The sequence below is a fragment of the Diabrotica undecimpunctata genome, chromosome 8, assembly GCF_040954645.1.
Source record: "Diabrotica undecimpunctata isolate CICGRU chromosome 8, icDiaUnde3, whole genome shotgun sequence".
Lineage (NCBI taxonomy): Eukaryota > Metazoa > Arthropoda > Insecta > Coleoptera > Chrysomelidae > Diabrotica > Diabrotica undecimpunctata.
The window spans coordinates 128,761,677-128,788,142 of record NC_092810.1 but is presented as its reverse complement, the minus strand read 5'-3'; the positions used below and the strand labels follow the sequence as shown (position 1 = coordinate 128,788,142).

The following is a 26,466-nucleotide window of genomic DNA, read 5'->3' as shown; positions in this document are numbered from 1 at the left end:
ACTACTAGCATACGCAGATGACATTGACATTGTGGGAAACACAGTCACCAATGTGAAGGAGACATGTGCATCAATGCAAAATACATGTGCATCAACAGACAAAAGGGACGAAGCATAGCTCTGAGGATGGCTTTGTAAGCCGAAAGCGTTCAGCTAGGAATTAAAAAAATTTTACACAGTTTTCTATTCCATTCTTTGATTACTTTAATTGTCTTTAAATTACTTATTAATGTATTTTTCTTACTTTTAGGTTCTTACATCGGAGAGAATGTGATTGACGCAGTTGTTTTTTAACTGCTTAATAGACTGTTCTTTTATACTGAAGTAATTTAAGTATTTGTGTGTGCTAAGTATTGTGTATTAATGGTTTTGTTAGATCTTGCGTTAACATTACTAGAATTTAAGATTCTGTCACGTTGTTGATTTATATAATGTTGCAAAGTGTAAAAAAACAACTACTGCAAGAGATTTTCTGCAATTCCGATATTAGAAACAATACTGCCCTTTTTTATCTATAGTTGTTTTATACTTATTTATATTTCTTACTAAGAGTTATTTCTGTGTTATCATTTTTTATGTTGTTACTTTGATTCGTACCGAATTTTTATTGTGAATGTATTTTTGCGGTTTTTGCCGTCACTCTGAATGAACAGTATTGCGTATTTTTAGTCACTATTATTACTATTCATTAAACCGTAAACGATGATTATTGAACCAAATTTGATAAGGAGTGGAACAAACATTACAATCAATTTTATTGAAATATAAAAGAAACATCTGTTAAGTGATGTACTTCGATATAGACTAATCTAAGGGTTGAAAACAAATTCGTTGTGTGTTTTTCCAGTACTTTACGTAACAATCCTTTCTAAATAATGATGCTGAGAATAATTTTTTACCTATTTTAGAGCAGATTGATATATAAGAAACATCATGATTTCATCTCTTTGTGACTTAGAACTGCTAGATGGTCTGAGTCTTCTGATAATATTAGTCGTATTATTGTTGTCCTCTCTACTTTCTGTTTAATTTCTTTTCTAAAATTGGATACCATAAGATCTCTACCTACGAATTTTTTCATTATATATTGGTTAATCGGTCTTGATGAATTAATATGTAACTACCCCTTGTTAAGAATCGTATATACGTCAATTAAGTTAGTTTTTTACTCCACACAACTGTATACGGCACAGTATCAAAATTGTAGAATGTGACTTATATTTTAAATGTAGACCTTTGCGGGTTTGAGGGGAAAGGAAATCGACGAGTCAAAGGCGTGCGGTTTTTATTAAAAAAATAATCAGGATTTTATAACAAATGCTTTTTGGGAAAAGCCATTTATTCGTTTAAATGAATAAACTTATGATTGATTCAAGGATTAAATTTATTTTCCTTTTGTCAAATGAGATTTAATAACATGGGATTAGAAAAAGGGTCGTCTAGTAACTTTTAACACAGGTACAACTGAAACTTGGTACGAAGCAGTACTAGTAACAGAATATTTATTTCCATAAAATATAAAAAATATGTTCAAATAAAAACTAACATTATACATAATCTAATCTGAGCCATCTATGTCATCTTTAGATTCATCAGTAGTATCTTCGCCTAGATCCACAACTGCTGGTTCCATGGTAATTTCAATGAAGTTATTCCACCTCTTCTGCTTTTCTTTCACTAGATGCTCGATACATTTTATCCACGTTCACATTGGTGAAGGCACTACTATGCAGATTTTTTACATAATTGAATTTTAAAGTAACATTATTCCTTCCTACTTCATTATTATTTCAGCCCACATACGTTATATCAGGTTTAACTCACAATGGTATGGCGGCAATCGAACTAGAATTACGCCTAGTTTTCGCACCATATATTTTTTTAGTAAGCCAATCCGCAATCTTGCCTTTTTTCCATTTAGTGATTGATAACTGTTCTACACGATTGTTCTACACGAACTGGTTCGATTTTTAACAGAATATCTGAAACCCATTTTTCATAATGATCTGCAACCATTTCCTCATGGTAATCTCCAGTCTTTTTAGAAACAAATGCATTTAAACCTCCTTAAAAAATCCTGAGTCGCAACTAATATGGCTAATAATAAGGCGTTTTCCCTTTCCAGATGGGGCTTTTAAACCTGTCGACAAACCACTTAAGAAAGCTTGTCGTTTGCTTTTCACATTTAAATCCTGCCAAATTTTAGTCACAATATGTCCTTCATTTAACCATAGTTCATCTGTATATGTTTTTTTTCCATCTTTTCAAAATTCTGTTATTTATTTCAGATACTTTCTGCGGCATAAAATAATTTCTTATTTTTCAATAGGGGTACTATTCCTCTTTCTCTTGAAATACCTTTAAAGTTCATTTCACGTGAAGTACGTAACAAAACGCGTCTTGGTCTTGGTATTTTTGGAATATTTTCATTAGATTGAAGAAAGAAGCAATTCTTTTTATAGTTCGTAATTCTGTTTGAAATGAAATTCGTGTATTGCACGACGAATGGCCTGTTTGGTTGTATCATCCAATATTATTTGTTTCCTTCCTCTCGTCTCAATCTTCAAAATATGATTATCGTTTGTTTCATGATCTGTTTTAATTACTCTGTACTTACTAGCCCTCGAAACTTCTGTCAAAATAGTACACAATGTAACTACATCGCTTACATTTATATTTTGTTCTCTGGCTCTAAGTGCTTTAAACACATTTCCCATTATAGTTTTTTCTTCGGGTGTTAAATTGTGACGTTTCTTTTTGATATACGGTTCATTATACTACTATCAGTCATATTTATTATTTGTCACCAAATTGAATTAAACTAAATTAGTCACAATTCACAAAAAATAGACGTAAAAGCTCCTTCACTAATAACAATACTACAAACAACTCTGTTCTCTGCTGTATGAAACTCCTGTCAATGCGCTTATGAAACTGGCGTACAGGTAACAGACAATAAAATCGCTACCCGAACAATGTCGTTGTTGGCAATTACATCGCCGTAATTTGCGATGATGTTGTTGATCGCAGACATTATCTACCGTTAGAGAAAGATATTAACTACAACATTGAAGATAACTTCAAGTTGAATCATACACACTGACAACGTTACATTTTTCTTAGAACTCAAATATTTGTCAAAACATTTGCCATAAAAATAGACAAGTCAAATTATTGAAATTGATTTCATATACAATGAGATATGTCTTCTATCTCAATGCAGTCTTTGAACAGTCAGAAGAAGGAGGTTTTTGTCAATTTTTAAGAGATTAAACAGATTCTGCAATAATCCATTAATTTGTTTATTAAATAATAATTAAATTTTCTCTTTTTGTCGGAACAAGAATATTTTTTTCTATAGGGTAAACGTCCAATTTTACTGACCTACAAAAATTCATCAAAACATGAGTCACTTTCTACAATTGTGATATTTGATTTTAGACGGGTTTGACAGTTAAAATGTGTAGTATGTGGAGATACTGTCTCATTTAAGGATTCATCAATTTTTTAGTGGAACTATTTTTAAATAAACAATTACAACGTCAAACTCATTATTTTGCTCATAACTTTAAACTTGTCTATTTAGAGATTTGGCTGTAACAGACATCTTTTTCGGAAAAAAAGATACACAAAATGAGAAACGCTAAATTAAAATGAGTTAATAAACAAAAAAGTTATTGCAACAATTATTATTGCATAATAAACAACAAGTTTTTTGTCTGCAGTTTATAATAAATTTTGTAAGTACTTCAAATATAAAACATGGGAGTAATTCTCTATTGGACTGTTAAAACGTTGTGACAAACATTTTTTGTATGCTCTAAATTACACTGTTGAATTCAGGGTGACTTCAAAAGTCATGGAAATATATGTTTTATTACGTTTTAAATAATTGTTTTGAACATAAAACACGAGTGTTAACCATCATCAATAGATTATTATATTTTTGGTTAGACTGATCTAATAGGAATTACACTAAAATAGAATTTCAAATTAAATATCAAGAATATTTCCAGAGAAAAAATTAATTCAATATTAACAACGATATTTATATTTTTAAAAGTTGTAAATGCATAATATTCATACAGAGTTGCAAACAAAAAACCTTAAACATATTATTTAACGAATTTAGATCAAATCTAACTTGGCTTTTTTATCTATATTTAAGTAAAATTCATTAGTTCCCGGTTAAAACACAATACTAACCTTAAATTAAATGATATATGAAAATCGTGTCACTTAGTTTTTATCGTTTTTGTATCCTAGTTTTAATGGGGAACCAATGAACATTGTATTTTTTGTATATATTGTAAATTATTACTATTTATACGTTTTTCTCTAAATATCGTCACAAATCTGCAGGTATAATTTGTATTTAATATCTTCTAAAGCAATCAAATAGATTTTGTCATAATAGTCAAATTCTTTGGCTTTCTTTTTTACTTTAAAGCATTTTATTTTTGTAATTAATATTTAATGATTCTTAATCGCAGCTGTAGTATCAGAACTACTTTATTTAACATTTTATCAACGTCCTTGATCAGAACGTATTGGCAAAATACAAGTTTTAAATATTAAACAACTATTTGATAGTTGATGGATTCGACCGTTACTTGATGGAAATTCATTTTATCTAACAATAAAGCACTGAAAACTTTTGTTTTCAAAGCTTCCACAAAATTGATTTTAATTTATGATTACTACAGCTTTTTCGCAGAGTGCCTTTCTCAAGTGATCTATTTTAATATCGTAATAGTGTAAATGCATGCCAAAAATAGATCACTTGAGAAAGGCACTCTGCCGAAACAGCTCTAGTGATAATAAATTTTGTGGAAGTTTTGGAAATAAAAGTTTTCAGTGTTTTATTATTTGATAGTTAGTTAATTTTAGTTGTTGTAGGTGTTTTGGTTGTTTAATTTAATCAAGACTATTGTTAATCAGACGATTTTAACGATTCAGTGGTAACTAAAGCGTTAATGCTTGATAATATTAATTGCCATTATAATCCATCATTTAGTTACGTAACTTTTTGTGTTGCCAATATTTTTCCGCTCGAATTTTTTTGTGAGTAGCGATCAATAGGTCAAGAAGAGGTCACACACTAATTTGTGTTTTCTTTTCAGTCCCAAAAACTACTTTCCAAAGCATTGACAGATATTGGTTGACTGACGACTTCATATTTTAAGATTTATAAAAAAATTTAAGGTATTAAGAATTTAATTCTTTTCAATTTTATTATACAACGCCTTTCTCATGGCGTTGAGTTAATTTGCTGATATGTTTTGGCAAAGTTCGATTATCTTTTGTTTCAGTTGCTTAAAGTTGGTGGCTCGCTCGAATTCATACCTGTACAACTTGGTCTTTAGCATCACCCAAAAATAAAAATCTATGGGGGGAGGGGGCATTTTATTGTACCTTGTGTACTAATTACACGTTCACTAAAAATAATCTCTAACGGCCTGTGTATGTGAATGATAGCCGTCTTATTGAAATCAAATTTCGTTTAAGTTGATTTGAAAATGTTGAAGTGCAGGAATAATTTGATTTCGCAGTAATTGAAGATATTTTACTACGTTACGATTTCCTTAAGGTGAAAAAAGGACCGATACTATGATCTCCCAAAATTCCAATCCAAAAATTCAACTTTTATGGATACTGCGTACGCACAGATACGTTTCAATGCTTATTTTTCTGAGACCACTAACGTACAACGGATGGATTATATTTCTTGTAAATTTTGAAGGAAGACTCGTCTGTAAACAAAATATTCTTCCAAAAATTATTATTTTCATTGCATTTCTACATAATAATTTCACAGAATTCCTTTAGTTTAAAATGATCATCAGGAAATATTTCTTGAGTGATCTGCGCTTTATAACAATGGTAGTTTTCCCTTTTCAAAACATGCCTCAGTGTTTTTTTAATTCAAGTCAACTTTGTCAGCAATTTGTTTACTTGAACACGGCGTCGTTTCAGATAATGCACAGAAAGTTTCCTTAATTTTTGGTTCAAATCAAAATAGAAAACATCATGAGTTAAATAAGTTCATCATCATCATAAGCACATCATCAGTTAAATAAGCAGTCGTTGAAGACTGGCTAGGCAACCTTACCTTATCTGCAGTCTACTGTCCTCTGGCCAATCTATTAACGAAAACAACTTTAATACCTACTTTAGATCTCGTGGACACAAATCCATAGCAGGAGGAGACTTTAACTGCAAACATTACCACTGGGCTCTAGGGTAATCACAACAAGGGGTTGACAACGTCTGAAATCAATAATGGGAAACAACCGACAATGTATATCTACAGGAGATTCAACTTTTTTCCTACAGATTCAAATAAAATACCCGATCTCTTAGATTTCTGTGTAATTAAAGGTATATCTCTTAACTACTGCGCAATAAAATCATGCTGGGACCTTTCGTCAAACCATTCTCCCATTCTAATTGACCCAGACTCCAAAGTCATACTCAGAAGTAAGCCTCCAGTTCTAACCAACAACCAAACATACTGCAACATATTTCGAAGTGCACTTACAGAACAAATATCAATGAACTTGCCACTCAAAACAGAAATACAAATTGAAAACGCTGTACAATATCTTACTACTTCCATAAAAAAGGCCGGATGGAGTGCTACTCCTGAACAGACAATATGGAAGAAAAACATAAATTATTCTCTGAGTGCAAAAATTTTATTAAAGACAAAAGAAAACTAAGGAGAAAGTGGCAAAACACACACGCACCTATTAACAAAGCAAACCTAAACAGAATTACTAAGAAAAAAATAAGGGAATCCAAACCTTATCTAGAAAATCTGATGCCGTTCAAAGATACAAACTATTCTTTATGGAAAGCGACGAGAAAATTAAAAGGGCCACAAGACGTCATACCTCCTTTAAAAAATGCCAAAGGTAAATGGGCAAGAACAGATACAGAGAAATCCGAAAAATTCGCAGAACATCCTTCGAAAGTATTTAGTCCATTTACCAGAAAAGTGTCTGTAGAACAAGAAGAACCACTTCAATATTTTCTTGACGCTCCATATCAAATGGAACTACCAATTTAACATTAAAGAAGTAAAACAGATAATAAAAATGAGATAAAACTCAACAAGGCGCCGGGATGCGATCTCATTACAGGTAAGGTCCTTCAAGAACTAACCCATGATTGCTACAGAATAATTACAATGATCTTCAATGCTATGTTAAGTCTGCACTACTTCCCTTTGCAATGGAAAGTGGCACAGATTATACTTATTCAAAAACCTGGTAAAGATCCAAAAGATGTCAACTCAACCGATCGATTAGTGTACTCTCACAAGAAACTCACACCTATCGATCGATAACAAACCGCTGATATACAAAGTTATAATAAACCCTGTTTGGTCATGTGGTTCAAAGATCTAAGAACAATCGCTAATGCCCCTCGGTATATCAAGAATGACGCCTTACATAGAGATCTGCAGGTACTAACAGTCTCTGAAGAGTGTAAAAGAATTTCTGAACAATATCAAAACAGGTTGCGCGTGCATCATAATATCCTGGCATACAATTTTCTCCACAACCAACAAGCGAAGAGATTGAAGCAGTATGATCCCTTGTACCTACCAAACCGTTCCTGACAGTGTCTACATTAGTGTAAGCTACCCCTGCAACAGCGCCAAGCCATTGTGATCTGTGTCGTCTTTAGTATTCGTGTTCGCGTATCTGTGTATGTGCGCATCCCACTGGTATACAAGGTAATATTTGTGTTAGGATGCTTTGGTCACTGGACTTTACATTTCTCTGACATTGTAAAACAAGCAATTTTATTTTTACAATTGTTTTTATTGTGACACAGATTGTAAAAAATCTTTAGATGTTAAAAAATTTCTCATCCTTGACTAAATTTTTTTTCCCGAGGTAGATTTGATGGGCAGCAGTTTTTAAATCTGCACTTAGTACAGCCGAACTTTTCAAACTGATGAATAATCTTCTAAACGAAGTATTTTGCACAAATTCTGTACATATTTTATTTAATTACTTTAAACGAATTGTTTCTGCAGATTTTCTGTTTAAAAAACGATGCATTTTGTTAATATATAGCTATTTGGTTGTTTGAAGATTTTAAAATGCTTTTCACGAACAAATTTTCTATACACTTTCAAGTTTTGTAAAAGTGCAAATCGAATTTATGAAACAAAGCAAACAGTCATGTTGTTTATTTTTTTTGTAGTAACACAATCATTACTGCCAATCAAGTAAGTGTTTTTTTATGTCATCGTTTATTATATACTGGCAATACCGTAATATTCTGACTACTAAGTTCAAGTCTATAACGCACTCAATGTATAGTAGAATTTTTATAGTGGGTTGGTACTCTTGTCCGACGTTGCCAGTGTTACAGCAGTATACACCCATAGGAGTCCTTAAATAAAACAAATAGTCTAAATGTTACCGCCAGTTTATTATAAATGAAGTATATCCACATTTTCGTACAGAAAAGTCAAATGAACAAACTATATTTTAATAACAAATATGTGGGTCCATGACTTACGCACTGACGACAACAAGAGAGGCATATTACATACATGATTTTATTATATTTCGCAAACGAACAAAGTATTTAACACTACACTAAATTATGTACACTGTTGTGTACAGAATGTACACATTAAACATATTAAATACGAATAATAAAAGCTTGTATTATTTACTTCAATGTTTTCCCAGCATATTTTCTGAAGAAGTCGTCAGTGCAAATAATCATTATTTTCGAATATTCCAAGGATAGTTACAGAAGTACCTTGCCTACCATTTGGACAATCTTTATTTCGTAGATTTAAGTCTGTTTCAAAACGAAAGAGACTAGTTTTAAAAGCCTAATTTAAACCCAAAAAAGTTACTGAAAATCTAACCAGATTCTTCCCTTTAATTACTACATTTACTTTGCTAGTCAATATTAGGACCCTTATAATAAAAGTAAAGAAAATGAAAAAAAGTTCGTGTAACCTGCTGGGTCAGGTCTAGTGCTAGGGTTTTTAGATCATGCAAGCACCCGTTCTATGATTTAACGACCCCTTACTTAGCCAGGCCCGACTCACAGAGTGGTATTTTAAACATGAATCTGGTCCAAAATGAAAATTTCAAAAGCATATCTGGGCGATTCTTGTCATTAAACCAGATAGTCGTATGTGACGTAATGTGGCATTACCCCCACCCCAAATAGCCTTACTAAATAAATTTTATAGTACCCACTTCTTAACATTTTTTAGCCGCTTTTAGTTGTGAGATTTTACTTTACTTTTTGTCTTTTCTACGGCCTTCTATTTTACCTTTAAGGATAGTTGTAGTATTCTGTATTGATTTCACCTCAATATATGTCCCATATAAGACATTTTTCGGTGTTTAACAGTCTTTAACAATTCTCCATCTTTGTTGACCCTCCTTAGTACTTAATCATTGGTTTTTCTTGCTGTCCAAGGTATCTTCAGTATCCGTCTATGAATCCACATTTTCAGTGCTTCAATTCTGTTCATACTTGTTACTTTAGTGTCCACACTTCTGCCCCATACAAAAGTACAGACCAAATATAGCACTTAACCATTCTTTGTCTTACTTTTAAACTGAGATGATCATTGCAAAGAAATGTCTTCATTTACATAAACGTAGTTTTAGTAATTGCTATTCTTCGTTTTATTTCTATGTCTGGATCTAGTTGGTCCCTTATGACAGTCCCAAATATGTAAATTTGTGAACTTTTTCAACTTTGACTTCATTTAATTGAAGCTCTGCATCTGGATGTGGGTTACGACGAAGACTAAAAATTTGGTTTTGTTTGAGTTTATTTTAATGCCTATTTCCTTTTCTACGTGAATACAATCAAGCAGAATTTGGAGTATATAGTTTTAATGTTTTTTGACAGAATTACTGTATCGTCAGCGTATCTAATTACATGAAGTAGTCCCCGTTAATTTTTATTTCATATGGCTGTCTCTTAACTCTTTGAAGCCCGATTTTTATTACATTTAAAAAACAAGGTTTTTGTGAAATTTATTTATTTTAGTATATTCTTAAAACAAATTCAGTCCAAATAAACAATGCTGATCCTTGTCCTTGTGTAGTGTAGTGTAATGTACAATTTTATGTTTATGACATTCTTGGATTGTTGGATAGTCCAAAATTGGCGACATGCCCCTGAAGATGTTCTAGGAAGCGAAAGTACTTGGGCAAGATTTAATTAATAAACTGTGCTCGATATCTGCCTTTTATTTGATCAAAGATCATTTATTCGAGCATTCAACCTTATATCAATCTATATGAGAATGTTTGAGTGACCATCTATTATATCAAATAAAGGAACTGAAGTATGGTTATTCGGATAATTTTATTAAAGTATTTAAGAAAAATAAAAAAAAACGTGAATCATCTCGTAACTCAGGATAGAAAACAAAATTAAAGAAAAACCTTGTCGAAGTGGAAAAAACATCTTAAACACAGTGAAAATAAAGACGTTCCACACTTGTGGAAGACAAACGTTAGAACGTTAGATCATTTCCACCATCGAACACTCATAGAATAACATGCATCGCTACAAACTCATTGCAAATTAACGTATTGACAATTTATATTGATAAATTTACTGACGTCATTTTTCAATGACAGTCAAGTCTTTTAGTTCATTTTCGATAATACTTTTTGTCAAACAATGACAATAGATGTATTGGTGAGGTAGGGTACTTCTGAAATTGATCTGTCGAAAACAATTATTACTTTACATTGCATATACCAGTCATTTACTATTTTGTGTGTATTACTTAACATCTGTAGCAAAGCTACTCATCACGTAGTATTTAAAAAGGTAACTAGTAATATAGTATCTTTTTAATTACTAACGATGTGCCTATTATCAGTCAAGCAGTAGATAATCTTTCCTAAAACATATTATATTAAGACTGACCTACTGAATTCATGTTTTCCTCATTTACTATTATTTAAAAAGACTTAACAAGAAATACCTCAGTAATATTACTAAAAACAATTTCATATAAATACAAGCCTACTGATTAGTAATTGTCACGGTGGCGCTTTCATCTGTATATTTGCTTGATTGTGAAATACGTACTTCATTTACTTTTCACCATGACAGTTTATCCACCGCAACGTCTGTTGCCAAAGCTAAATTAAAAATAACTTCTAGTGAATAATTTATTAGTATTTCGAGAAGTCCAGTAAATGACATTTGCCTAAAAGAGTAATTAGACTTTCTGGTGGATTGAACTTTCAGTTTGAAATGTGACTATAAATATCATTTTCCCATCTACTGTATTGTTATTTGACTTATACTTAATGACAAATGTATTAATATTTTCAAAAGGTTAAAATAAGTAGTACAGTACAAGTTAACGAAGAGCCGCGAGTCGTTAGAAACGTTAGAACGATAATATCATCATCATCCAGCCTTCATTTATCACGTCCATTGGACTTAGGCCTTCCTCTACTACGTTTGTCTGTTCTTGGCCTCCAATTTGTAATTTTGCTCGTCCATCGTGAGTCATGCCCAATTCCAATTTAGTTCCGCTATGCTTTCCATCAGCAATACTCGTCCTTCGCAGATCTTCGTTTCTTATTCGGCCCCGCAACGTCACTCCCAGCATAGACCGTTCCATTCGTCTCTGTGCCACTCTTGATTTTGAAGCCGTAGTCTTGCTTCTATTACAATTTCATCCTCTCCTGGGGCTTTGTTATTTTTCTTTTTCTTAACGCTTGTCGAATTTCATCTACCTTTATTTCTGGCATTAGTTCGGAACCTTGATTCATGATCTTTGAAATGGCTATTTGTATTCCTGTTTGGTCTTCTCGTCTACTTCCATATAATTCCTCGTAAAACTCTTCGACGAGCTGGATTAACTCGTCTCTACGTCATATTATTTCATTTTGCTTGTTTCTTAATTTATGAATTTCGCATTTCCCATTCGTTAGCTTTCTACGTAGAACTTTTAAGCTGTTATTTTCCTGTATAGTACGTTTATTATTATCGGTTTTAAATTTCCTTAAATCTCTCCCGATTGCCTTTCGAAACAGTTTTATTCATTTCTCTTAGAGTGTGGCTCTCTGCATTCTTACTTGTTTTATTCTTTTTCGGTGAACTATGGTTCTCTTTTATGGTGTTCCTTTCATCAATGTGAGAATGTTTCCTTTACGTTCCCAAGAATCTATATCTGTTATATACTGCTTTTCTCCCGTTTCTAGAAAAGTGACAGTTATATGTCACTTTGTTGGCATTTTTCATTGTAGTTAAAAAATGATGGTCATATAATTCAAAGAGTGTCCAGTTTTAATTATCTTGGTTGCCATATTACTGACCAACTAGATCCAGATCAAGAGATAAAACGTAGAATCGAGATAGCCCGCACGACATTTTTAAAAATTAAGTCATTCTTCTGTAACGATAACTTGCAAATTCAACTTCGAAAGCGCATGGTTAAATGCTACATTTGGTCAGTCCTCTTATACGGTGTCGAAGCATGGACATTAAAAATATCCACCATTAATCGTCTGGAGGCCTTTGAAATGTGGCTGCACAGACGTATACTAAAAATTCCATGGACGGCTATGCTGACAAATGTGGCAGTCCTTGAGAGAACAAATGCTGCTCGCGAGCTGCTTGATAACATCAAATGTAGAAAGATGGCCTATTTTAGATACGTAGTAAGGGGAGACCGATATAATATTGTTCAACTTATTATGATGGGTAAAATCGAAGGACGCAGGGCCTCTTGGTTGAAGAATATCAGGGAGTGGACAGGAATGAGGAAAGCTGAGCAACTCTTTAGAATAGCTCAAGACAGAGACAGTTTCGCCATGATAATCGCCAACGTCAAGGGGACTTGATAGGGCACGTTAAGAAGAAGAAGAAGTTAAAAAATACTAGCTGTCTCTTAGATCTTTTTCTATCCATATTTGGACATAGGTTACCTCTTGTAAAAGAAATAACATTTCCTTATTTCCCCTGAGACAATGTATAACAATAGTAGGACTATGCCGCACCTACTCGGTCTCTAGAGACTTGTATCTTTATATACAACCTACTCAAAGCCTAGATAAAGCACGCCTAAATAATTAAACATGAACAGATCCTGTTTCTGGTCTTCAATTTATATATTTTCGAAAAGATGATATGCGTTATTCATGCAATTCGCGCGCTTTTTCTTAGTTATTACCATTTTGGCTGGGAATAAGCCACAATATAAGTTTAAAATAAGTTTATTTTTGACGTTTCAATTTCCACTTCGGAAATCGTTCCCAAAATACAAAACATTAAATTATGAAACGTCAAAAATAAACTTATATTGTGGCTTATTCCCAACGAAAATAGTAATTCCATTAAGATACCACAAATAAAATAGCTTCAGAACAGTATTAAGAGACCGGTATGGGCCTAGTGTTATTCAAAATTTTCTTAGCTATGCTTATATTATAGCAGGTTGCCTACCATTCGTGTAGATGAATTGACATTCGTTTCGCTTGATGTTAACCGACCTCTTCCCGATATACTAAATCATACTACACAATATGATTCATCTAATTAGAAGCAAAAACAAAAAAGGGATCAGTAATACATTTGTCTCTATGTGTAATCAGAACGACACATTTCTAACGATATTTATTTTTGTTCTTACACCGAAAATATATATAATTACAACAGAAGTAGGAAAAAAGCATTAATATATTCATAGTAATAATATAGTAGACTGTTTCAGTTTATTTTTGCTCAAAATGTTTCAGTGTTCAGTACAGTGCTTACCACAAAACTTGTTATAGAGACCTCCATATTATTGTTGATATATGTACATAAAAATTTACCCCTCGAAGTAAAACTGTAGCATATTTTATAAAGGCTTTCTTATTCAGGGAAATAAACGAAGCAATACGTCGAAATAGCTTGGTTTGTTAATTGCATATTTTTTAATATTATTTCTTGGTAGTTTAATCACACTCTTAATTTTTAGGGTATATTTTAAATTAACAGATTTATTTTATTATTAACCAATAATCCAATGTGATGTTGTTTTTAAATACATTGTCTGTCCCGGAAATATCCGTCACCGTCTCAGAAGTTTGAATTTTATATGTGTAGTGGAGACGAAGCAATTTTAAAGGTTTTGTATTTCGTTTTCCTCTTTTAAGCATCCTTCTTCCGACTGCTTCCCCTGCTGCCTCTAGTAAATTGACTCTTAGTTTTGTATATATCGTTTCAAATCATTGTAATCTCGTATTTCATTAGAAGCATATTTTCGAATGTATATTTATGTTGTGATTTATCTGGGTAGAAGGTATTATTGATTCCGAGTTTATTTTGTGCAAATAGTTGTATCATTTGTTCACCCCTCTCGTTTATTTTTTCTTCATTGAATCAGATTTTAATTCCCGGTATAACTTCATCACTAAATCTTACATTAAATCCCCAAAAATTACTACTTCTTCTTCATCTAATGGTGTTTATAAGTTCTGATAAAATGTTTCTAATTCCCTCTGATATTTACTCGTATCACGCTTGGTTTTGACTTTTGCGATTTGATGGTAACTTATAATATGTCATGAATATATTTCGTGTTACTGATGTGATTTTCAAATCTTTCATGTAGTATTATGCCAACTCGTTTGTTGTATGCTTGCTCGTTTTATTCTTGCCGCTGTACCTATACCTTTCTTTTTGGTCTCAGATAGCTCAGATGTCAAGTTTGTGTTTTTCTTCCATTATGATCTCTTGACCGACAAGATCCTTTTATCTATCCATGTTCCATAATGTTGGTCTTGAGTGACAGAACTGGGAGAAATTAGGAGAGGCTTTGGACGCAAAAGGCTCGATGATGAAGATCTCTTGGTCTATATTATTTAATGATGTTACATTACATACCATCCTATTTTTAGTACTCTTGGTGTCTCTATTCGTTTAGTCATTGTTCTCGGCGGGTTGTCGTTGTTTAATCCTGTTAAATCCTAGTCTTTACCATTGGTTCTGGAGCGCTTTGTTCTTTTACCGCGAGCAGGTTACTAGCCTCACTTCCCTCCTCTTTTATCCGGGCTTAAAACCGGCTGCGAAATCGCCGAGCTGCTTAATCCACCCAGCGCCATAGCAGGAAGAGTTAACCATTAACTCGACTATTATAATTTACTTCAAAGTTTAATTTTAAATAAATTTAAATGCATTGACAAGTGATTGGGAATGGTCAAAATTGTTGGAATTGTTATATAAAAACATGGAAATATACCATTTAATAATAGTTTATGTAATTAGCTATGTACGGTTCGTATATTATAATATTGCCGGTGGAAGAAATTTTATCTGTTCAGAGATACACAATGTGTAGTGTACGCTCCACTTAAGGGCGAACCTGCTACAATCGGTGAGCTGAAATTCAATTTAAGAAACTACTAGTTACAATGATTACAGATTTATGATATATTTCAGTTAAACATATGAGAAAATATTTTTGCAGTTAACTATACCAAGCATTTTTCGATAGAGGACTTTTCCAACGTATACCATATTGTCGTGTAAGCCATAAGAAAGCTTTTGTCAATATTGAAAGTATATTTTTAAACAGTTGACTTAAATACTGCTATAATTGCAAGGTACAAATTTATGTCAGATTTTTATACAAGTGTAAGTTTGTTGTAAACCATCATTGTGAATAAGAATATAATTATATTTTTAATTGATATGTACTACATATTTATATATAGAAAGAAGACACGGTTTCGGTGGAAATAAGAGACCGAATAAATATTACACGGTATTTTTGCCAGTTTATGCATACAATTTTTCTAAGACTATTGGACTACTACTAGGATGCACTAGAATAATGGGATTATGACATTTCCAAACAAAACTACGAATAGTTCGAAAAAAAAATTAAATTTAATGTAACTTTACTCTTAAATGTTTTGCGAATAACTTCGCTAAATCACTTACTAAATTTTCTTTTAAATTTGAATTAAAGTTTTATTCAAAGTATCCTAAAATTTATGTTTCACTATTAAAGATAGCTATGAACTCTCTTTTCACCCAAACTACTCCCGCTTTTGAGTCTTCTCACGTATTATCTATTATATTTAAGTTAAGCTAATTATATCTACTTTCTGCTATTATCATTGGTCCCAAATATTTGAATTCTTTGATCATCAATGATAATGATGATTTATCCTCAACAACACTTCTATATTGGTATTTCAGTGTCTATGTTCGAAGCCAAACAGAAGCAGGGACCATATACAACTTTTAGTGGGTATTGGTATGGCAAATTTTGGGTTGCAAAGTATGTTTCTCATATTCATGAATCCTTCTCGGATGATTTCATTTCTTCTCTGGATTTCCTTTGAGTGGTTTAGTTGGCAATCTATTTTTCTACCCATGTTTATAGGGATAATGTTATGCAAAAAAGATTTAACCCACACAAGTCCGATTTTAAGATAAATATCTTTAAAGTCTATGTTCTGTTGCAAATCACATGTTTTATTACAGTATACCTGTGATATATCATTATATTAGTACAATTAGGAATTACTTTTTCAACACAATTAAAAAAAAATACCAATTATTTCTGTGAAAAAAAAATAAAATGTTGGATAAATGCTTTTTGCTTTTTAGATTACACAAGAAAATAATTATTTTTTTTAAACAAAGTACTAATACACATACTAATTATAAAACATGTTTTATTAATTCAAAATATAGGAAACAATATTTGATAATAGATAATTAATAATTTTAATATCATTTAAAAGTGTTTCAAATAATTTTAATCCTCTTCATTAAAGTCCACATTTTCTACTACAAAACCATCAACATCATCAATAGAGTCTCCCTGTTCAGCTGTTGGTTCAGCTAGTACCATAAGATCTTGTGGTACTAGCTTTAATATTTCTTTGAGATCTTTAATTTTTTTTTTTTTTTTTTTGATAGTGGTTTACCTGTTTGGCCATAACTACTAATGCAACTCCTTAGCTTTGAACGATTTCTGCAGTCGACCTTTTTTACTACATCTACTATCTTTACCTTTTCTTCTGCTGTATCTGGTTTCATGTAGAACAAGAAAGACCACTCTTTAAAACTTTGATTTTATGACTCTTGAACCAATTTACTTTCTCTTTCTCTGAGTCAACTTTCCTGTCTGTGATACATTCCAATAGTTTGTCAATTGAAACCATTTCTCCTCTTTTTGTTTTAACAACAAATTTGTTTTTTCTCCTTCTTTCTTTCATAACAATAATGTAGTCTACATCCGTGTATAAGCGCTGTTAGATCTTTATATAGCGCTCAACATCCCCAAATTCTAAAATCATTGGACAGAAAGGTATGTTCTGGTAGTAAGAATCATCAAGTGATAGCGTCGAGAGATGGATGGTTATGTAATGTGTGCATCATTAAAAGTACATACTAGATTAATATGATCTTTTATATACTTTTTTTAAATAGGATTCTACCTCTTAGGTACCTCTCCCAGCTTTATGTTCACTTTAAAGTACAGTAAATAAAATGTTGACTTTTTATTATTAGTAAGATTTTACCACTTTCCACCTGGTTTAGGATCTTTTTAATATATCAAGTTTAATATTATAAAAACTATTAACCAAATAATAGAAGATAACGACGATTCTCTAATCTTCTGTTTAACTGTTACGGCGCCAATGTGGGTTAATAGAGGATTGAGTGTTTATTGCAAAATAAACTTGACATAGCTGACTGTACATTGCGTGGTTTTTAGCTTGAATTGATGGTTGTTTATCACAATGCCATTGATTCTTGCTCCCTCTAGACGTTCTTCTATTGAAGATCGGATTATATATTAAAAAGAATTGGAGACACAAACCTTGATGTACAATGTTTACCAATTTAGTATTATTGTTTGTTGAATGCAGCCTCTGCATTTCTGTTGCCAACTTATTCTTAACATCCTGTACTCTTTTTACCCTATCTGTTTATTCCTAACAAATTTAAGATTAAAGTTAAAGTAAAATAAATTTTATTACATGTTATCAGTTTGTTAGTAAAGATTTCTACGTATCATCTTCTCGTTTGTCGAAAAATTTGCGTAGTCCATTTTAACAATCGTTAATCTACAGTCGTGTCAATAGTAAAAATAATTCGTATCTGCTCTACTTTATATTAAAGTTTGTCGGTCTCTTTATTTCTGGTTAATTGTACATTTATTGTTTTAACATGCATAAGCTTAGATAATTATAAGTTAAACATTTTTTGTAAAACAGATTTTTTTATAGAATACGATCAATGAACATTTTAATTTTAAATACAGATATTGGTTCTATTATATCTGCCTAAAATCGGTTTATTATACTTTAAAAAGATTTTTCAACGTACGTTAATCTATACATTCCTTCACTGAAATACACCATAAAATTCCATGAAAGAAGAGTACGTCTGTTATTATATCGTTGTTCTCTTGTGTAATTGGAGGCATAAATTAAATAATCATAACATTAGATTCAAATAATTGGTAATGAATTCAAATTAAAAGGTATTGTAACAGCTTGAAATCGTTGAAATGGAAATTTTTTCCATATTTAATTTAACTTATGAAAGGTACCAACTCTAAAGAATGGTATTTTTTGAAGAAACTTTGTTCAAGTTTTGAAGAACAAAAGCTAAGTTTTTACCTTGTGGACGATCTAGCACCAATAGCATGAACTCAAAGAAAATTGCTGATTTCAAACTACTGGATGGGTAGGCAAAGCAATATGAAATGGTTTTTAATAATCATAAAATAAAGTATGTGGAAATATAACAGGACTCGACAGGGAACACAACTAAAAACTATAACAAACGATTAAAACGCAAAAAAATATATTAAATATCTAGAAGAGGAGTGTATTAACAAAAATCTTCGGAGAATTTAGAGTAGCAAACAACACCTTTAGGTACACTGTTAATCCAGAGAAAACAATGGGCATTCCTTGATAGGAATTCTTTTCATGTAACCTGTTCATCTTAGCTCTAACTGCATCTATTTCCGTTGTCTACCCTAGGTACCGAATTGGAAACGGGAGCAATGTTTGACTATCCAGTGTGACATTTGTATATGCGTTTTATATCAGTCTCCTTTAGCGATAGTTTTCAAGGTATTTGGTCTTGTCTGTAGTCCCATATTCTCAGCAATTTTTTTAATGGCAGAATAACCCTATTCCAACTCGGTTTCAGCTTTCTACAGTGGCTATCTCATCATCATAAATAAGTTTGACACTAGACTTTTAAAAAAATATGCGTGGCTTGCCCTGAACTTTTCCAGTATAAGGTTGAAAAGTGTGGCAGAAAGGATTCCCCCTGTTTCAATTCAAGCCGACATATTTCCACCTAAGAAGGAAAGGAACAAAGCAAAAATTGGAGTGCTGTACGGAAAACCAGAAATTAGTAAGTTCCTAAGATCACCAAGAGTTAATGGATTAGGTTACCTGGCGAGAATCTCAAATAGGAGATGCGCCAAGAACTTCTTGTTGGGAGACGAAAGAAAGAAAATAAGCGGGTGGCCACTCACATCTTGAAGCCTGTAAGGAAGATTTATGAAAATATTGGAGAACTACGACCACGAGTTGAACAACAGTAGACAAATTTTATGGCATGTGCTGTCCTTAACCTAATTTAGGTGTCCCAACAATCGACCTTCCTGTTTTTGATATTTTTTTCAATAAAAAAACATTCAATTTTCCATGGTTTTGTCTCCCCTATAATTAGGCATATGATCTAGGCAGCTCAGAGGTGACTGTATCTGCCTTTGGTGCTGAAGAGGACCACAATAGATCTGAAAAGGTCGCAGTGGAATAGGCCGAAAGGCCACCTCTCTTAATCTAATCTAATCTAATCTTGGTGCTGAATAATGTGGGTTTGATTCCCTCTATAAAAATCAAAAATATTGCTTAGGTCGTCACTTCGAAGGCTATGAAAAACCACAAAGTATTACTGTGTTTATATAGTACAGCTCCTCTAAACGTAGTGGTTTAGAATCTACATTAAACTGTATACCACCAACTGTGTACACTGAATGATACACAATAGAGATATATGCAGATGATTTGTCTGCGCTCAAATTTGGGAATGGAAAAATAATTAGACAATTTTTATTAGCGAATATATCTTACAAATAATAAACTCTTCTTAAAAAGTTATATTTAGTTATAGTGTATTTACCTGTGAGTTGATCGCAATATTTTGCCCAAAAAATGTTTAACTCTAATTTTTTATTCGTATGCGTTTTTTGTTTGATTTTATTGTTTGAAATGCTATATTTATATCCACATAAAATTTTCACACTTGTGTTTGTAGATTAAGCTAAAATTATTTCTTTAAATATCTATAAGTGATTTAAATATAATATAATCTCCATTTTTAGATTAAAATTTCCTCAGGATGAATGAACACTAATGCATTAGGTATACATATTTCTATAAAAAGCTGCTTTTAATTTTAGTATTTACTAAATATTGAAATTAAGAATGGTTTTGAGATTAATTTTTATGTACAGTGTTTTTTAGCTTAGGAGCAAGTATGTTGTAATACTATTGTAAACAAATGAAATATATTACTACTTTAAAAATGGCATTTTTTTCCTTTTCTAACAAAATAAAACAAAACTATAAGCTACCGAAATGAAATTCTTGAGCTATTCTCCAGTGAATTTGATTCAAATTCAAATAACGATAACTATTCACTGGACTTTAAGATTAAGAACCAAAGCGCAGAAAAAAACAAAATTGGAATAGAACTCTCACTGGTATAACATACTTATAGTACCGGTACCGATTACAATGCAAGAACTAAAGAATGGCCCAATGTCAACTAAAAATTCTGCTCCAAATCTAGACGGTATACCACTAAATTTTTGTTAAACCTACCAGAAAGTGGATGTCTTGGCTATTAAAATTATACAATTTTATTTGAGCAAATCAGATTTTTCCATCTGTATGGTCAGACATCGTTATAATTTCTCAGCTCAAACATAACAAATACAGAACAAACATAGTCTGGTACCGTCCTATATCACTTACTAATGTGTCATGCAAAGTTCTAGAAAAAATTATAAACAAAAGACTATTGTAGTACTTAGAACAAGAAAAATGTTTAATTCCTCAGCCAAATAGAAACTGGCATTAAATTTAGCATGGAAAGATTCACATGCATTTTTACTTCTTTCTATAGTATTGCTGAGTTCAGCCCAAAAACAAGGCGGAAATACGGCATTTTTGGAAATATATCTTCTGAAGAGTGAAAGTTTCAAATGAGCTAAGTGCCAAAACCAACCTTTTGAGATATTTGAAGGGCTCGGGTGAAGATAATGGTAAGTCACATTTCTACAAATGTTCAGAAATGGAACTTAAAAGTTTACCGATTGATTGCTCTGTTGCAATGACGCTTGTCATAGCAGTATTTTTACATGTATACTCGTTAATCTTCTAACTAGCTTATTTTAACTTCACCGCTGAAAACGAATTTTAAATTTACGAGTAAAACGATACTTTGAATAAAAAACACTGTAGATACCATTTTTTACGTTTATTGAACTGCACATAGGATATAAAAATGAAACAAATATACTAAAAAATGTTATTAGAAATAAACACAAGAAACAATAATGGAAATAAGAAAAACATTACAGGGACTTTGCAAATAATGACCTGTAAAACTCGTGATGAATGTTGGGAATCCAATCCAAACACGAAAGTACATGTTCAAGTTTACTAGGTTCAATACCAAGCCGTGTAGCATATTTTTTCTGAAGATCTCGAATAAAATGTTCTTGTAGGATCCCAGTTCTTCCTCTTTTTTGAATTGGGTATGAATTAAACTCACCATTGTATGTATCAGCGATTTCGATTTGTTCATAGTTCTCAGCAGAGAAGCGCATTCGCACAGCATTTCTAATACTACATGGATTAGCCGGTGTAGACTTGGGTTGTACAAAATAGTTTCTCATTTCAGACACTTTTAAAAAATCTTCTTGATTCATCTTGTAAACGATGAATGGATTTTTCTTTTGGCATGTTCTTAATATGTTTTCCCACTCAGCTGGAGAATATACATATTGACAATGAGCTCGTACGTATTTTTCTACAACAGCAAAATCTCTGTCTGATGGTAACATTGTATGTCCGACCTGTGGAAAAATATGTATTATTTCCTTAAAATTTCCCAGAGCTAGTAAACGAAGCCACACTCCAACCAAAGACCAGTTTTTATTTTGGGCGATGCAGTTATCAGAGATAGCTATTAACGTATGTCCTTTAATATTGTGCATCTGGAAGTGTTTAAGCAGACAGCTTCCGATCTCGTCTGCACCTCTAGCAGCGGTTGACTCATCCCACAAATAAAAGTATTCCTGTGAGGGATACAACGAGTGTATACCCAGATTATAAGAAAACAGTTTCTTTTTATAAAATGTAGGACCAGTAGACAATTTGGGGGTTGGAAGTGCTTGTTGAAGGTCAAATGTTATTGCATATGTTTCATTGCTCTCTTGTGCTTTTTTTGTTGCATTTTTTATCGCGTCTTGTCCAGCTTTAGCCTTCCTGTGATGCAGTTCTTGCTTCAATTTTAACGCTTGAATTTGTTCGTCATTTCTTTGTATTGTAGCCTCTTTCATACTAACATAGATTGAATCACATATATGGCACGTATCGGATTTAGGTGATTTGAATTTAATATTAAAATCGTCAGTAAATACTCTTCGAAACTTATCAGCAGATACACATTCTTGATTTTGCGATAGACATTCAATTTTATAAACTTCATAGCACTTCTCTATTGTATAGTCCATTGTCATAAAATACGTATTACAGTTGTCATTTCGGGAATAGTGACTCTCATATTTTGGGAGTCTTTCAATAAATTCTTTAAGAAATAGGATGTCCTCATTAGAAATTTTTTTTTTTGTGATTTGCATGACGTCCTCTTCCATCCATTTTCGGCGTTAGTAAACCTTGTTTGATGTTTTTAGCAATATTCTCGACTCTACCCCTATTATGTTGTAGTCCATGAATATTTAGAAATGCTTTCTTACAAATTTGATACCTCGTGTTGCCTGTAGTTGTTATTAAATAATCGACAGTGTGACTCCTTCGGGAAGGCGACTCCTTTGGTTTGGTACTGCGGGCCTTTGTCTTAATCTGTATGCATCCAAATGAATACGCATTTTGGGTATTAAAATTATTTATCTCCCAAAACTTCTGAAAAATACTTTTCCTTTCGTCTGCTGATACTCCCTCAAAACATTTTCTTTTGCACAAACAATCTTCTCCCATCGATTTTTGTGGTATAACGTTTCCCTTTCCTCTTTTACAAGTATATGATTGACCACTGTTCCGTTTGTTTTGTTGTCGCTGATCAATATTACATCCTCGTTTCCTCTTTCTTCCTCGAACAGGGTTTTCTTTGTCAGGTTCATCAGATACTGCATTAGGATTGTGGTTGGATAACGGTGTAGGCCATATCTTACGATGTTTCTGCAAAAGAAATTGTACATTTGTACAAACAGAACATTTTTAAGCGCTAGAAAATTTCGGGCCAATGCATTATAAATGCATTCATTTTTTTGAATCCTGAGAAGTATTTTTGATAATTTAAACATTAATGAAAGATTACAGTATTACCGAGGGTCAAAAGTCCCTTAGAATAAGCGAAAAGTTTCTTCTGACTCAGATATTTAAAATTAAAGTTCACACTAAATTTTCTCTTCTTTTTCACTCCCGTAACTTATTAAAATACACATTGTAGAAGTTTTCAAGGACTTTCGGCCCTCACTCGTAATGTAGTCTTTCATTCCGGGTTTAAATTTTTCAAAAATACTTATTAGTTTTGTGAATATTCGAAAAAAATAAATGCATTTAAAAAGCATTAAATTCATGAAAACAATGGTAACTACTTGTGAATTGGTTATATTCGTTAGTCTCGTCGTTATACGTAAAAAATGGTATCTACACAATTACCATTATTTTCAAGCTAAATCAAGTTGGAGACAAATATTCAAAAACTTACCTTTTTCTTGCCAATATCTTCGTTAAAACTGTAGTCTGGATCTTTATCGCTATCATCGCATTCTGAACTACCATTTTTGTCACATATTTCTTGCAAATTTCGCTTATTTTGTTCACACAAAGACGTAAACAACTTATTGTTCGCCGCCATGATGACAAATACCATTATATTCGTCACGACGACTGTCAGTTACCAGGATGTTAGGGTCCTACTGTAGCGTCATCTATTAAGATATCGATAAATCTTCACAAGGAATCTGTTTCTAGCTACATTTATCATTATTTCCATATAAAAAGTCGATTTCGCCAAAAATGTTAGATACCATTATCTTCACCCGAGCCCTTCATTTAGTAAAAACGTTAAGGATTTATTTTGTTTGTTTATTTATACAAAAAATCTGTATATAATAAAACTGAAAACAATCTAAAAGTATAATAATGTTATAAAGAAACGAAACGAAGAAAATTATTTTTTTTCTTTTTTACATAGGAATGTGCCCACCTACTTTTCTTCAGTAATGGGACGGAATATATCATTATTTTGCATGTTAGTGTTTTCAACAGGGTCTTCTTGTGCAGTTTCAACTACTCCTAGAAAATTTTTGTAGAACTGTTGGTGCTGAGGATTGTTGAGGTATTGGATTGTTGTTGTCATTGATTGAAGGCACTTCTTCTTGTTCACTGATACTTTATTTTCGGGTTCCATTATCACTAATTTAATTTTTTTCAAGCCATGGTTCAAATTCTGCAAATGAATGGGTGATTTGATGTTTACAAGATTCTCTTTTTCAACACGTATTCTAACTGATTTGCATTTAACATTTTCTCAGCAGCCTCATTGATGTTCCACAAACCAAAGCTATTCATGTCGATGACACCAAAAGGTGGAGTGTATCTTACGGAAGTAATAACGTTGATCAAATCCTCCGGCACGAATGATTTCATAGTTTTTCTCGTTTTTCTATTAGGGCAAAATCCCTGTCACAAGGCATGAAATTGTGACCGATTACCAAAAATCGATTCTCTTTAGAAATACTCCATTAGAAACCAAAAACATCAACACAAACAACATAAATTTATTTTTATTTTAGCCGCCATAGTTGTCGCTCCAAATAATGATGTCCTTCTTGTTTGTAAAGCCACCATTTGAGAAACGCAGCAGGCACGACGCAATTTCGTTTGCGCCACGTCCCGAGAATCCTTCGTGCCACAGGAACATGGAGGCATTATTTGTGTCACCTACATGTATTCCAAAGTTGAAACAGGAAAGCTGTGAAAAGTAGAACATATCTGAGCGAACTAACGTTGGCACAAACATCACCTGTTCCAGATCCATGGATAAGCAACAAACCTTGCTACCAGGTTGTTATGAATCTATTTATCTTGCTTGAGTAGTTCTCTTGTCTTTTCGGCTTACCTTTGGTGAAGTTCTAGCTCACATTTTGACTGATGGCTACTATCTTTGTTTATACGGATTTCACAGGTGTAACATGTATCCATCCGAGTTCGTTGAAAAGACAAATTTGGAAATTCGCGTTTGAAAACAGATCTATAGAATTTATAAGTTACTTTAGTATCTGGATATCGCTCTTGATAAGCTCTGAACAGTCTATTATTATTCAAGTCCGAGTTTAGGTATTCTTTCCTGCACTTTGCCCTCGTATAATGACCAACAACGCGGGGTTTTGAATTAATGAGTTCTTTTATAGCACAGCGATCATCTTCAGAATATAGCGATTTTTTATGAGACGTCCTATTATCCGAGAAAGAAGTTTCGCCAAGTTTCTTTTTATTTACAAGAACTTTCAGCTTTTTCCTTGTTACAGCAAAGGTATTCATGAATGTATTCTTACACACTTAAGCACAGGCTCCATCTTCATTGGGTAGGGTGTAGCTTACTGTTGTTTGACCTCTACTATCTTCCGGAACCTCATAGGTACCATGTCGATATTTTCTCCAGCGATAACTGATAGTTGTACAATTAAATTTGCACTTACAAATCACCTAAAAATAAAAAATATATAAAGTAAGACAGGGTGCCACAAACTAAATTATGTTACAAACCTCCTGTGTTGGCAACGGTTTTGCTGTTATATCTTTCCGTTTTCTAGTTTTATATGCTTTGCCAGCCTCCCTAAGTTTTGTTTGTACAAAAGTACCAAAGCTGCCAGTACCATTACTTATTATATTTAACACTACTTACTTGCTTATATTTGACAGTTCACTCTGATAAGATCGAAGAATTTAAGGAATTTTCAAGTTGAATGGTCGTATCCAGGTAATTTTTTTAACCCGATCTCACTGTTTTCATTAGACAACAATAGAGTATTTACAAGGGACTATTTATTTTTATTACTGTTATCTAAATGACTTTTATAATAATGAATGAGACACTGTATTTGTGAATAATTCTACTATTGTTAGAAAATGGACAATC

At 32.4% G+C, this 26,466-nt stretch overlaps 2 protein-coding genes across 5 annotated transcripts in view; one reads left to right on the top strand and one right to left on the bottom strand.

Annotated features, from left to right (window-relative positions):
• Window positions 1-18,631, top strand: part of babo (TGF-beta receptor type-1 babo) — a 100,003-nt gene extending 81,372 nt beyond the window's left edge. For all 4 annotated transcript variants that reach the window (XM_072541031.1, XM_072541030.1, XM_072541032.1 and 1 more), the window contains one exon: window positions 251-18,631. The gene's annotated coding sequence lies outside the window, so the exon portion shown is untranslated. The remainder of the gene's footprint in view (window positions 1-250) is intronic.
• A 3,624-nt stretch (window positions 18,632-22,255) lies between these two features.
• Window positions 22,256-24,218, bottom strand: LOC140448562 (uncharacterized). The gene is made up of 2 exons (XM_072541645.1): window positions 24,031-24,218; window positions 22,256-23,498 (listed from the first exon to the last, which is right to left on the bottom strand). The coding sequence occupies exons 1-2, from the start codon at window positions 24,193-24,195 to the stop codon at window positions 22,911-22,913; spliced, it is 753 nt and encodes a 250-aa protein (XP_072397746.1). The 5' UTR covers window positions 24,196-24,218; the 3' UTR covers window positions 22,256-22,910.
• Between the last annotated feature and the right edge of the window lie 2,248 nt (window positions 24,219-26,466).

What these genes read in the sequence shown, in the direction of transcription:
- LOC140448562 (XM_072541645.1), bottom strand. Translation starts at nt 24,195, where the DNA reads ATGGTATTTGTCATCATGGCGGCGAACAATAAGTTGTTTACGTCTTTG. An exon ending in AAGATATTGGCAAGAAAAAG is followed by an intron (nt 23,499 to 24,030) that starts GTAAGTTTTTGA and finishes TTTCTTTTGCAG; the next exon opens with AAACATCGTAAGATATGGCC.